General features: G+C 33.5%; 1 protein-coding gene and 1 long non-coding RNA gene across 12 annotated transcripts; both read left to right on the forward strand.

Moving 5' to 3' along the window:
• LOC109211317 lies at positions 2,764-7,672 on the forward strand. Of its 11 annotated transcripts, none has more exons than XR_002065687.1 (10): positions 2,765-2,973; positions 3,696-3,777; positions 4,373-4,530; positions 4,624-4,901; positions 5,010-5,100; positions 5,168-5,304; positions 5,558-5,690; positions 6,581-6,963; positions 7,020-7,255; positions 7,324-7,672. It is a non-coding gene; the product is annotated as an uncharacterized LOC109211317 (long non-coding RNA). The 11 variants fall into 11 exon arrangements; XR_002065688.1 differs by having other exon boundaries at positions 2,766-2,973; positions 7,080-7,255; XR_002065682.1 differs by having other exon boundaries at positions 2,767-2,973; positions 6,581-6,738; positions 6,853-7,255.
• LOC109220315 lies at positions 9,907-14,196 on the forward strand. The gene is made up of 9 exons (XM_019384781.1): positions 9,907-10,045; positions 10,132-10,218; positions 10,302-10,364; positions 10,563-10,646; positions 10,730-10,792; positions 10,918-11,004; positions 11,088-11,150; positions 11,437-12,864; positions 13,142-14,196. The coding sequence occupies exons 1-9, from the start codon at positions 9,907-9,909 to the stop codon at positions 14,194-14,196; spliced, it is 3,069 nt and encodes a 1,022-aa protein (XP_019240326.1).

The following is a 14,196-nucleotide window of genomic DNA, read 5'->3' on the forward strand; positions in this document are numbered from 1 at the left end:
ACACAATTTGACCTGATTCTATGCATATGAAATCACTTAGTTAATATCAAATTAAGAGTAATTAAAATGAGGTCATACACCCCCATTTCTATGTGTGCAACACTAAATAGAGAAATTGCATGTAATGATTTATAGTGGATTTTTTTCTTTTTTGAGTTTAACTGGCTAGATTGTATCATATTTGAAATTTTTAGTTGAAAATTAAAATCTTATCCGTCCAATTTTTTTTTTAAAAAATATGTTAATTTTTATTTTTTAATTGCAAACATTTCAATTTTCAATAGTCAAAAATGATAACCAAGTCCTCCGTAAGATCAAACAGGAGGACACATATCATCACTTATATACACATGTCAGCTTTTGTGTAAAATCAAGGCAGAATAGCCTGGGAGACACTTGTACTTGTTCCGGTTTGTCATCCCGGTCCCTACACTCCATAAAGTTTCATCTAGACACTTCAAATTAATCAAAACAAGACTTTTAAACCCTTCTGACCGTTGACCGGGCTTATGTGGCATTGATATGGCTGAGGTGGACAAAATAAGTGATTTACACGCACATTAGGTGCATGAGCTGATGATTTTTCTTTATTAAAAAAATAAAATAAATAAATAAATAAAAAATACTATTCTTCTTCTTCAGCCCCTACCGGGCCCCTTCGTTCTCCCCCCCACCCCACCCCTACCCTCGTCTTCTTCTTCTTCAACCCCTTCCCCCCTCGTTCAGTCCCCCCTCCCTCTTCTTCTTCTTCTTCTTCTTCATCCCTTTCCCCCTTTCGTTCTGCCCCCCCCCCCTCCCCCTTCCTCTTCTTCTNTTTATTTTATTTTTTGTTTAAGAAATTAAAATTTTGTTAAATAATATTATTTTGGCATAGAATCTGATGTGGATGCTGATTTGTCATCCACGTCAAGCAAGTGAGCTTCACGCGATTCCGAAGGGTTTAAAAGTCTTGTTTTGATTAAGTTGAAGTGTCTAGATGAAGCTTTATGGAGTGTAGGGACCGGGATGACAAACCGGAACAAGTACAAGTATCTCCCAGGCTATTCTACCTAAAATCAAAAGAAACAATAAAAGTAACGCTGGATAACTTAATGAAGCAGCTACAGTAAATCATATGTGGGAACCAACGAGAAACCAAAACTGGAGCAGACGACCCCAAAGATAGTAAAACTATCAAATATTACACTATAGAATGTCAATTACAATTTGATCAGTTCAAAAATTAATTAGTACTCTAATCTCATTTCTTCCACCTAAGTTGAAGATAAAGTTTTTACTATATTATGCAAAAATAATTTAAAAGTCATTAATAATTTATCGCTCTTGACATAGTTAATCTTTGGTGATACTATTTATGAAAAAAGTGCAACCTAATATCACAGTGTTTTCAGTGTACTATTTCAAGTAAAATAATAATTCTCACTTGCAAACCCTTCACCTTTTATTAGTGAAATCATTGTACAAGCCTAACTTCAACTTTCCAATACTTTTTTCCAACTTTAATTTCATATATTCATTTACAATTTCAACTAAATATCGTCCAAATGCCTACTAAGATTACATAAAAGCCAAAGTGATAGAAGGAATCGCTAGAAAGTAAAGATTATTGAGATTATTTGATTACGACAAAGTCAAATAGGTTTTCTCACTGAATTACCAAAAAGTTAAAGAAGTAAATTCTAATTTATACTTGCTAAAAATATTTATTGATGAGGTTTAACAAAAAAGGAATGGGACTTATAACGTCGTAGAAATTTTAATTGTAAAATACACAAAAATAAAATAAAAAGAGATAGTAAACTTTGTGTAACATAGCCAACTAATCTTGTATAGACAAAATGTAAAGTTGTTCTTTTTGATGCTAGAATAAACTTTTGAACTCCAATAATCTAAAGATTCTAAGTAAAATTAGAGAAAGTACAAATTAAAAATAAGAATTCCCCCCTAACTCTTTTTTTGTTTTTGTTTTTAACGCGGCTAATTGAGATTTAGTAAGGGCAAAACAAAGGCTCTTCTCAAAACAAAGGCTCTTTACTTCTATTCTCTAATATTTCATTTTGTTTAAAGATCTAGGATATAGTTAGTTGAGGTTTAATATGATCGAAGCTTAAAAAGAAAAGAAAGAAAAAAGTTATTTCTAGAAAATGTCATCCTTCTCTAATATCTCATGAATTTGCTTGAAATTTAGAGACTTGAAAACTCAAGGAAGGAACCTAAACTTCAAACATGAGTCCATCTAATTTTTAATCACAGGAAGACACAAAAAGTGAAAAATAACTAGAAGAATTTGATGATCAAACGTTAAAAATAAGAATTCTCGGCCAATATCTAAAGGACACTAAACAAAAATGGTAAAATAAAGGGGACAATTTCGTAGTAATTCTTAGTTTGTCGCACCAAATTTAAATATCTTTTTTATTTGAAATATGCAATTCTTTTTGAACAATTATATATTTTAGTTGGATTATTATATGAAAAATAAAGTTTGTTCTGATGTTAAAATTTATATCTTCAGGATGTATAATTTTGGCAGACATTAGTCATGCTATCTAGCGCAACTTGATCATTAAACAAGTTCCGTTCAGAATTTATTTTTTAGATAAAAATTTGAGACCAACAATAATATAATATATATATATATACTCTATTGTTTAGAGATATTATTGGGCCATGCGCAGCACGGAATATCCTTACTAGTATTCCTACTTATTAATAAGAGGGAATAGCACGCACCTTAAGGTCAACATGCGTAGGATTTACCGGATATTTTGGTCATATTCAAGTTTATTAGCTGACTCCTTGTATTAACAGATCAACACGTGGATTGCTTTTTTGACAGCTGCGAAGTAATTAACCTACACTTTACCAAAAGCTCTTGCAAACAGACGCCGCCCTTCTCTTGCTCATCCCTTGCTCATATGCTCTTCCCTTGCTCATCTTCTTCTGATCTTTGCACTTTGGCGGATTACTCTGGTAATTACTCATCTTTGTCTCTTTTAATTCTTCTACCATGACTTTCATCTTCCCTATGGGTTTCGTTTCACTTGCTGAAGTATGGGTTTTTATTTTTATTTTTAGAGTTTGAATTTATGGTTGTCATATGCTTTGAAAATCTTACTGCTTTTCTTGGATTGTTCAATTAGTTGGCTTTATTATATATTTATACCCACTTCAACATATTGATTCTTTTATATGAACTTTTATCTTTGGGTTTCTTTTCTAAGTTGTGAAAAATCGATGTTTTCTATGAAATTTCATCGGATTATACTCGCAGCATCTCTCCTCCTCTCTATCTTCTATCGAGTTTTCAATCATGTTGGTGAACCGAGTGAAATAGGCATTTAAATTAGGGATTTCTGTTCTCACAGTTTATTTCTCTCTCTTTTTTTTTTCTCTGGGTTCCATCCCATTAGTTTTTTTTCTTTTTGAGATACCCATCTCACTGACTGGAACACTTCTGAAATCTTTGATTTTCTGCCCCTCTCAGTGTAATTTCCTTACCAAAGAACTGAGCTTTTCTGATCTTTAATAACAACTTATTTCGCATATCCATATGTGCAATTTCTTGATCTTTTTGGCTGATTGTGCTATTGCTTTGGATGTTATTGAATTCGAATTCTATTGAAAAATTCAAAGTTTTCCAGGGCCAAGAACTGAAATGGAATATCAAGATTTTGTTTGTGGATTTTTGATAGGTTGTATCACCGTGAAGAAATGGTGTTCATAACAACAAAAAGCCAGCTGCAGCTTAAGCCCCAAAGTTAACTCCTTCTCACTGTAAGACCTTCTTTGCCACCTCATTTGTATTCTTTATGATTATTTTTGGTTGAAAATTGTATCGACATCTGTTGATTTTGCTCTCTTAATAAAAATTTGGTTTTCTTAATGGATATTATGCGTAGTAGGGCTAGGTTCATGTTGATTTTTGTTTTACCTAAACCCGTGGTGCTGCAGTTGTAGTATTTATTTTCAAAATTATAAGATCTCAATTCATTTTCTTTTTTTCATGTGTGTTTGAATTGAATATGAAAGTAGAGTGAAAAGAACCGTGATTTGACTTTGTATAATTGCTCAACTTCAAAGGATTTTGGCCTATGAATTTCACTTAGCATGCCAATCGTATTAACATCTGCTTTTTTTCTCCGTGTCACCAACATTTCTTGAATATCTTTAATCAAGTTTTCGATTCTTTCTTGAAGCAGGGAGTTCCAACACTGAGAAATGTAGTGGTTAAAAAATCCAAATCCAACTTTTACTAGAAATTCCTAACTGTTGCCAAAAAAATTTCAAGTGTATTTTACGTATATTTGCTGCCTCATATTTGTAATGTGGGATGGTTTGTTCTTGCAATTTTACAGTTACCAATATGCAGGTTATATTGATAAAATAGAAGAAAGACTTAGTATTAGTGAAATTACACCACTCACTACAGAATGGACTTGCAAAGTCCAGGCTGTAGACAAATTTCGGCCACGAGACAGTAGAGATCAACGAGTTCGTTTTCAGACAATAATTGTCCAGGATGTAAACGTAAGTCAAGTTACAACTATAATTGTAACATAACATCTTTTCGCTTGTATTCTTCCAATAATTACTGCGTTATCATTCTTAATAACATTGTAGGAGGAACAAATTTGTGTGATACTCTATGGTGACGATATTAGACGATGTTGATAACTTGTTCGAACTTTTTGAGACATATCTGATTTCAACTGCCAAGGTTAGAAATCTGCAGCCTTATTCACTACATATAGGCCAGTTTGAATGGATCGTTGACTGATTTACTATTGTGGAGTCTATCCCAAAAAATAATGAAAAGGAGGCACCATTACCTCCTCCGTTGAAACTGAGTATGATTTCGTTCGTCGACGTTAAAAAACAGCCTTCCGGTGTTGAATTTGGTATGTTTCAAATTACCCTATGCCTTGTAACAGCTTAATTTGTTGGAACTCATGGTGAATGCAAGTATATTGGTTTTACTTACATTTGTTTTTTCTTTATAACAACAGATCTATTAGCTGTGGTGGCAAACTGTGGGGCAATGCAATACACCGCTGATCAGAGTAAGAGATTTCAAGAAGCCATAGTTATGGACAAAACGTGAGTCATTTAATCTTCTATTACATAACAAAATTTCTAGCTGACACTTATAAAAGTACATGTACAGGAAGAAACCTCTTTTCTTCACTATATGGGAAGACTTGGCAAGTAATGAAGGAGCTGAGTTACTGAGACAAGTGAGGCAACTACAAGAATATCCTGTTATTCTCGCGAAGCGGATAGGTACAACAAAATACCGTGGTGGTAAGTTCATGCAGTTCCTGTTTCTACATATGGATAATGTTTCCGCGTTGGTTATTAACAAAATTTGCATACGCAGTTTCCCGTTTGGCAACAAGATACAACTCAACAATCTTAATCAATCCCCTATATGTGCAAGCAACTGAATTACGAAATTGGCACAATAAAACTGTGCCTAAAATATACCACATCATTATTTAACTATTATTTCTTCTGTGAAAAAATAATTATCTGACATTTCCCGTGCGAATTACAGGATAAATCAGAACAAACAAATGCTAATGGAATACACAGTGAAAAGTTCAGCGGAGTCAGCTTCATCGCTTAATCTTGTAGCTGTTGACGATGAAATATTATGTGTTTCAGCTATTGCTACGCAAACTTCCACTGTGAGTTCATTAAATTACAAAATATTTTACTTGCATAATGATGCGCTTACTATTTTGTTGTTGGTGCGTCCTGGGATTGAAAGGTATAAAAATGTATTTGCAGAATTGATCACTATATTACATCCTATTTGTATCATCCTACGTTATCTTAATATTTGGAAATGATTCAAACAAAAATATGCTAAAAATGGCTGTTTGAGGTAAGTGGGGAGGGTGAGTCTGGTGAATTTAATTTTGCCTTATGGTAGCTTGAAAAGGTAAAGTAAAAATCATAATTTTTGTTTGTCTTACGTTAAAAAAAACTAAGAAATGTTGGTTGGATTAGCTGCTGTTAAAGTGTCACATCCATTGGTAGTTGAATATGGTAGTGGGTATAATAGGAAGTGGCATTCTTTAATACAGTAATTCTCAACGAAAAACTAACAGTGAGATAGGAGGTTGATCAAGATTGGTTGTACTTTTGTTGTTCCATATAATTACCGTTGTTTCATTAAAAATTTGTGCTTCACTTTTGATATGCTTGATATGAAAATATTAAGAATTTACTTTGCACAAGTGACAGATCAGATATCCGCTTGCTTGTTTTATTTTAGAAAATGGCGATCTCTGCATGTTCTATAGGAAATCTAAAAGAATTATATTCTGCCAACTATATGTTCCTCTCTTTCACTCTTTTATTGTATACCCCATTCTTGTTGTACATTCTTTCTAATATTCCGTTAGATTTTACTGTCACAACACACTCCTCATGAGGTTTTACTAACTATGCAACTTTATATTATTTCGTCGCTGAAAATTATGTGCAATTAACAATTGATGATTTAGTAAGTTCCATTGCTTATGTTGTAAACATAAACCTAACGACTTGTTTCATTATTTACATTTTGCAGGCGGAAATTTTTTACGTCGAAGTAGAAATTTCGCTACCTGAGCATTACCAACGATTTTATCTGCTAGGTTGTTCTGAATGTAACCATCTTGTTCGGAGCAAAATAAAAAGGGAGATTCAATGCATAAACTACAGGCTGCCACGAATGTTAATTCCAAGGTAACAACTGCTACTAATAAGATTATGTCATTGACAATATTTGATATTGTATGACATCCATTGTACCTCAACCGAAATAATTTACAACATACATATCATATGTGCCACTTTGAGGTAGAAATTACAGACGAAACTGGCACAACAACAACAACAGTGTCTGAAGGCTTGGACGAAAGAATGTTATCAATGAGAGCTGAACAGATATATGATATCATCAGTGTTAAGGTACATACACATACAACATTGCAGTTAACATAAGTCAACAAAGTTACTACTTGCAGATAAACTGTTCAGAGTTCAGCTACAAAGGTCATCATCCAAAACACCGGACAAAAATGCAGGTTCTCTGGTTCTTTTATCATACACTGAAAAACCAACCATGTTTCTACCAGAAGAGTCAACATCTGTGAGTGGTGCCGACAGAATTATGGAAGAGGAGCCAATACTTGTGACTGATGCAAAAGCAACTAAGAAACGGAAAATGGAACCAAGTACCACTACCAAAGCCACAGTCAAGGTTAGAAACTCAAATACCATATTTCACCATGTACTAATTTTCTTAAAATGAATATTTTATTTGTACAGATTGTCGAGGCAATGATGTTCGCTCAGACGGTATGCGATGTACAGACACATTTTGACAAATTATACCGATCTTTTAACAAAGTTTAGATAGTTGGCCGCCTTAACAAAGTGTTCCACATTTTTTGCGTAAATAGTTGTCAGTAGTGTGTGCTTATGTTTTTGAAGGCAATTGATATTATTTTTTGGATATTGGAGCGGCCAGATGTTGTAGAATGACATCTTATAATTAGGATCCATATACATTTCCGAAATTGTGGTACCAGTCTGTTTATTGAAATGTAGAAATTGAATGTAGTGTTGTTGCATGTCCTATCACATTTAAGAAGTATTATGAGCTGGTTGACATCAATGCTATAAACATGCTGTTCTATGCAAAGATTCAGTAATTGCTATGAAGAATGTATCTTTAGGTTTGAGATTGAGTAATTGCTATGAAGAATGTATCTTTAGGTTTGAGATTGAGTAATCTGGTGCCTTTAGGCTCAACTAGATCTTGGATGCATGCTAATTAGTACCTGTATTATGTGAAACTGAATGAATTCAGCATTGATCTACTGTTTTCACACCAAGATGACGGGATGATGATAGCTAGCCATACAACAGCAGAAGTAACCAGTAACATAATTTTGATACCTTGATTTAATCATAATTTTTTTAAGTGTTTAATCTAATACAATATATGACAAAACAATGTATAATTTTCTTCATATTGGGCCCGGGCCCTATCCCTACTAGTACTTATTAGAAGAGGGAATAGCAAGCACCTCAAGGTCAACATGTGTGCTTCTTGAAATTAAAAGCCAACCTGAGGGTACTTCTTGAAATTAAAAGCCAACCTGAGGGTACTTCTGTCATTTCATTTCATAGATATTCAGTGCATCTGTGTTTCTCTGTATAGCTTAACACGTGGGGTTCTAATTTTAACGTGTGGCAGCGACCGCTGGTTTTTCATCTCAATCTAATACTCCTTGGAGAAGATCATCTCAATCTAATACATCTGCTCTCTATCTCCTCTTGTTCTTAAGTTCGCACAGTGTTCTCTTCCATCGATCCTATTTTGTGGTGGATATCTCTTCTAACATCTTTTTGATTCATCTTTATTTGTATTTCTATCTATTGATGAGGAACATCAATGTCTTTTGTTGTTTAGGTGTTTGATAAAATTCTTCAATGTTATAAAAAGTTGAAATAGCAACGTTAATACTTTGAAAAGAATAGAAACGATGTCTTTGTTCTTTCTCTTTTCTGCTTGTTTCAATTTTGGTTTTTCTTTCTTGCACTAAATTATTTCTATTGGATTAACCGGGTGTTTATCTCTAAGATTGCAAATGCTTTATCATGTAATTGGTGTCTTATTTTTCTTCTGAGTGAATTATAAGGAAGGCATCCATATTTTGCACTTTCGGTGAAGATAATTTTTTTGTTTTTTGTTCTCTCACTACTTCAGGAGAAGGTATAAACTAACCGTGCCCACTAACAAATATTAAATTGAAGTTTATTGCATCAGATAGCTATAAATAACCTTGAATCAAATACATCAACATATGGCTCCAAAGAGCACAAACAGCTGGATAGGTTCACATTTGACTGACGCTGCACCGTTTGGTGTATAGGCACTGTAGAATTTAGTATTGTCTTCTGCAAGAGTTTGTTACTTTTGTTATGCGATTTTTACGGGAATGGGAATAGCAGCTTCAACAAACTATTGACACTAAATATATTGTAAGAACCAAATGATTGACACTAAATATGTTCTAGGAACTCTAATTTCATCAATAAGGACTGGTAGCTAATGTTGTTATAATAGGTATTTGGATCCATGAAGAATTAAATTGAAGTGAAGTTGGTTTCATGTGCAGTTATCTTTCTGCGACAGGACTATATATAACTCCTCGGTTAGATTAGAGAACTTGGAAGAATAACAACTGAAAGAGGAAGACTACTTTCAAGAACTTTAGGCAAGACCAAGGTCAAGAGAAGTTTATATTATATATTTCTCAACCTGATAAAAAAGAACCTCTTTCTTAGTTCGATTTATCATAAAGTTAAGATTAACTATGCTTGTTCTTTTTAATGAATGAATTGACCTTTTTTGGGTTCGGGAATTAGTTAAGTTTGTATTTAAGCAAGTTTCCTATAGGCAATCATATTAAATAGGGGCTGAACAATAAAATAGCATTATTTTTTCATAGTTTTTAGTATGTCAGAACAGTTTGAGGTTCTAAGTTTTAAAATTGGCATATAGTTTTAGAATGGTAAATTTAGAACCTAACATATTTTAAATGAAATAAATTTATTGTGGCTCTATATTGCATTTGGTTACCTTTATATTGTAGTAGAATAAGCAATAAACTGCAGTGCTTAAAGTCTACTAAAGTACTTTGTTGTTTGCTTTTTTTGAACTATTTGAAAAGCAGATATCCCGCTGTAATAAGTCTGTGAAGAAATGTTTTCCAACCAAAAGAACAAACGTGCATGTATAGAAGATATAAACTCTGAAAAGAAACTAAAGCGACGTGATGCATATGGAAAGATATCAGCTGATGAAAAAGCAGCAATGTTATTACAACGACGCATCAAAAAATGGAGCTAAAAAAGTGCAATGGTTGCATTAAATCAGTTATTGATTGTCCAACTGAAAGAATAAAGTGTCCACGTGACAAAATATTGTCAAAACAGACTGCTCTTACTATAAGAGAGTCTTCTTCTGGTAATGCCAAAGGTTGGATGTCAAATTGCTTCTTCTTTGCTTCTGTTACTTTGCTTGAATATTCACTTAGTGTTAAATGTGTTCCATATTTTGTGCAGTAAGCACCAACCATGAAACTAATATTTTATCAGCTCCTCCTGATAAAGGAAAAGACGTCGGTCCCTCATTCTGTGTGTTTGCAAGAGGTAAGGCTACAACATATACCTTTAACTTTGTTACTTCATCACCTCATAGGTGTGCATTTAAATTAATGAAATTGACGCACCAGGAACAACATCTGGTACATCTAAGGGACAACAAAATGCCTCCATTGAAGTTGTTACCAACAAAGGTTAGTCTTAATCGTTCGACTAACATTACTCATTATTTGAATTTTTGGTCACTTTGTCAAAACAAAGTGCACTTACTATAAGACAGTCTTCTTCTGCTAGTGTCAAAGGTTGGAATGACATAATGGGTTTTTAATATTTCTGTTACTTTACCTGAGTACTAACTTAATATTGAATGTATTTCATATTCAATGCAATAGGTGGCAGCTATGAAGTTAGTAGTTTATCAAGTTCGTTTAATAAAGAAAAAAGTATCTCCAATCCATTCTGTGTATTTGAAAGAGGTAAAACTACAACCTCCAGCTTTATCTTTGTTACCACGTCATAACTTAGGCTTACATCTAAATTATAAGAATTTTTGTTTCAGGATCAACATCTGAAACATGTAAGAGTCAACAAGATGTCTTCCCTGAAGCGTTTTCAAACAAAGGTTAGCATTACTTTTGTGTTAAAGTAACATTATACAATAGTACAATTTATCTCAATGTTTACTTTTATCAATTCTCATAATATGAATATTCACTTACTCTGAAATGTGTTTCATATTTTATGCAGTAGGCACCAACTATGAAATTCCTACTTTATCAGCTATTTTTGATAAAGCAAAGAACGCCGGACACTCATTTCGTGTGTTTGAAAGAGGTAAGGTTACAACCTCTACCTTTAGCTTCGTTACTTCATCATGCCATAGCCGTACATCTAAATTAAATAAATTGAAACACTAGGATCAACATCCGGTATATCTAAGGAACAACAAAATGCCTCCACTGAAGTTGTTACCAACAAAGGTTAGTCTTACTTTTACGTTCTGCTAACATTACTCATTATTGGAAATTTTGGCTACTCTTTATTTTTAACAATATTTATAACATACAGGTTATAGATTGAACAGAATAGTCTATATGAAAAATAATGAAAACAGCTTAGATTATGCACGTTTAAGAGCCGTTCAAAATTGTAAATTTTGCAACGCAAAAAGGTTTCAGTATGAACCACCTGGATTTTGTTGTGGCAGTGGGTCAGTAAAGTTAGTTTCATATCAGCTACCTAATGAATTATCAGATTTGTACACAGGCAATAGTGAAGAATCTAAGCACTTCCGAACGTATATTAGAACATACAATAATATGTTCGCGTTTACCTCACTTGGTGTAACCAATGATAAAGATTTAGCAAGGAGATATCATGGTATATATACATTTCGAGTTCAAGGACAAATGTATCATTTTATACCTGATTTACTTCCCTCTGATAAAAAAGTTAAGAATCTGCAGTTATACTTCTACGATAACGAAAATGAACTTGCTAATAGAATGGCATGTTCGATGAATATCAACGAATCAATTGTCAAGAGACTTATGAATGTTCTAGCAGTTAATCCATACTCCATCTTTCTGAAATCCCTGGCAAACGTTCCGAAACTATCTGATTCTTATATCGCACTTAAATGTGATCCATGTCTAGATCAACGTGTATATAATTTACCTACTGCAACAGAGGTAGCTGGAATATGGGTTCAAGATAATTCTGCTGATATTGTTTCTACGCCACATATACGAATATATACCCATAGTAATAAGACGCAATCCGTGAATTACTATTACGGATGTTATGATCCTTTGCAATACCCACTATTATTTCCTTATGGTCAAAACGGCTGGCATTGTGGTATTAAAAAAATTGCACGGACAAATCAACGTTATTGCGAACATGAAGAATTACCAAGTGTGAAGAACATGTGTTCCATCGATGGATTTCTTGACATGGAAGATCAGGTCCTGAAAAAAGGAAAACGAAAAAGAGAGACGGTTTCTTGCCGTGAGTATTATTGTTACAAATTGCAGATAAGAGAGAATGACAAGAACGAAGTATTACATTGCGGAAGATTATTTCAACAATTCATAGTAGATGTGTTCATAAAGCTAGAAACAGAAAGACTAGATTTTTATTTTTTTAATCAAGATTTGTTTCGGATAGATATGCTACAAGGAATTATTGATTTTCTAAGACTTGGTGAAACTGAAGCTTCCAAAATTGGGAAAAAAACATTCCTTCCTGTTACTTTCATAGGAGGGCCGAGAGATATGCGTCGGCGGTATATGGATGCTATCGCATTAGTCCAGCGTTTTGGAAAACCTGATCTTTTTATAACTATGACATGTAATCCATCTTGGCCAGAAATAAAACAACACTTGTTATCAACTGACGAAACTCAAAATAGACCTGATTTAGTATCACGAGTATTCAGGGCAAAAGTAGAGGAATTGAAAGCAGATATTTTGAAAAGAAATTTTTTTGGAAAAGTTGCTGCTTTTATGTATACTATAGAATTTCAAAAACGTGGTCTCCCACATGCTCATTTTCTGATCATACTTAGTGATGAATATAAATTATTAACACCTGAATCTTATGATAAGTTTGTCTGTGCTGAATTACCTAATGCTGATACCGAAAAGCATCTTTATTCCCGTGTGCTTCAACATATGATGCATGGACCATGTGGTGACTTAAATCCCACAAATTCATGTATGGGAAAGCCTCTGCAAATTCAACTATCCGAAAGATTTTGCTGAGCAAACATCTAAAGGAAAAAATTCATATCCAATTTATAAGAGACGAAATACAGGAAAACTTGTACATATAAGAGAACAATATTTAGACAATTCATGGGTTGTCCCGTACAACCCTTATTTGCTTTGTAAGTTTGATTGTCATATCAATGTTGAGGTTTGTTCGGATATTAAAGTTGTGAAATATATTTACAAATACATTTGTAAAGGACATGATAATATTGCTTTTTCTGTACATGGCAACGAAGAAATAGATGAAATCAAAGAATATCGATCTGCTAGGTGGGTAACACCCCCAGAGGCAGCATGGCGTTTGTTTGATTTTTCTATTAGTGAAATGACTCCGAGTATTTATCATCTTCAGTTACATTTAGAAGGGCAACAATTTGTTTCTTTTAAAAGTACTGAAAGCGTGAATAGAATATTAAATAATCCGATGATTAGAAAAACAATGTTACCTGAATTTTTTACTATGAATAGCAATGATGAACATGCTAAAGATATGCAATTACTATATAAGGAATTTCCAGAACACTTCGTATGGTCTCCGGGATATAAAATGTGGACACGTCGACAAAAACGTAATGTAATTGGACGTGTTGTGACATGTCATCCAACAGAAGGGGAAAGATATTATCTTAGGTTACTATTGATGAATGTAAGAGGACCAAAATCATATGAAGATCTTCGCACCGTTAATGGTGTACCTTGTAGTACATTTAGAGAATCTGCAGAAAAAAGAGGACTACTATACTGTAGTAATAGTTTGATTGAATGTATGTCAGAGGCGGTAAGCTATCAGATGCCATATAGTTTGAGACGTTTATTTGCAACATTGTTAGTATATTGCAGCCCTACTAATCCAAAAGAATTATGGGAAATGTTTGAGGATTCAATGTCCGAAGACTTTAAGCGTTTCTCGAATATCATGACACAAAGTGTTCGACATAACGTCTTAAGCCATATCAACGATATCTTATATTCTATGGGCCATGACATAAATGAGTATAAGCTTGTTCCAGAAAATATTAGACCTTCTGTGACTGCAAAGGATGCAAAAGATGTTCATTTTGAGAGAAACATAATTGTTAGTGAAGAAGACTTGTTGTTACCAACGAGATTGAATGGCGAACAATGGCGGTCATATAACACAATAATTGATAGAATATCTTCTAAGCAATCAGGAGCTTTTTTCATTGATGGTCCCGGCGGAACAGGTAAAACTTTCTTATATCGTGCATTATTAGCAACTATCAGGTCTTAA

This window comes from Nicotiana attenuata, chromosome 2 (assembly GCF_001879085.1).
Source record: "Nicotiana attenuata strain UT chromosome 2, NIATTr2, whole genome shotgun sequence".
NCBI classification, from domain to species: domain Eukaryota; kingdom Viridiplantae; phylum Streptophyta; class Magnoliopsida; order Solanales; family Solanaceae; genus Nicotiana; species Nicotiana attenuata.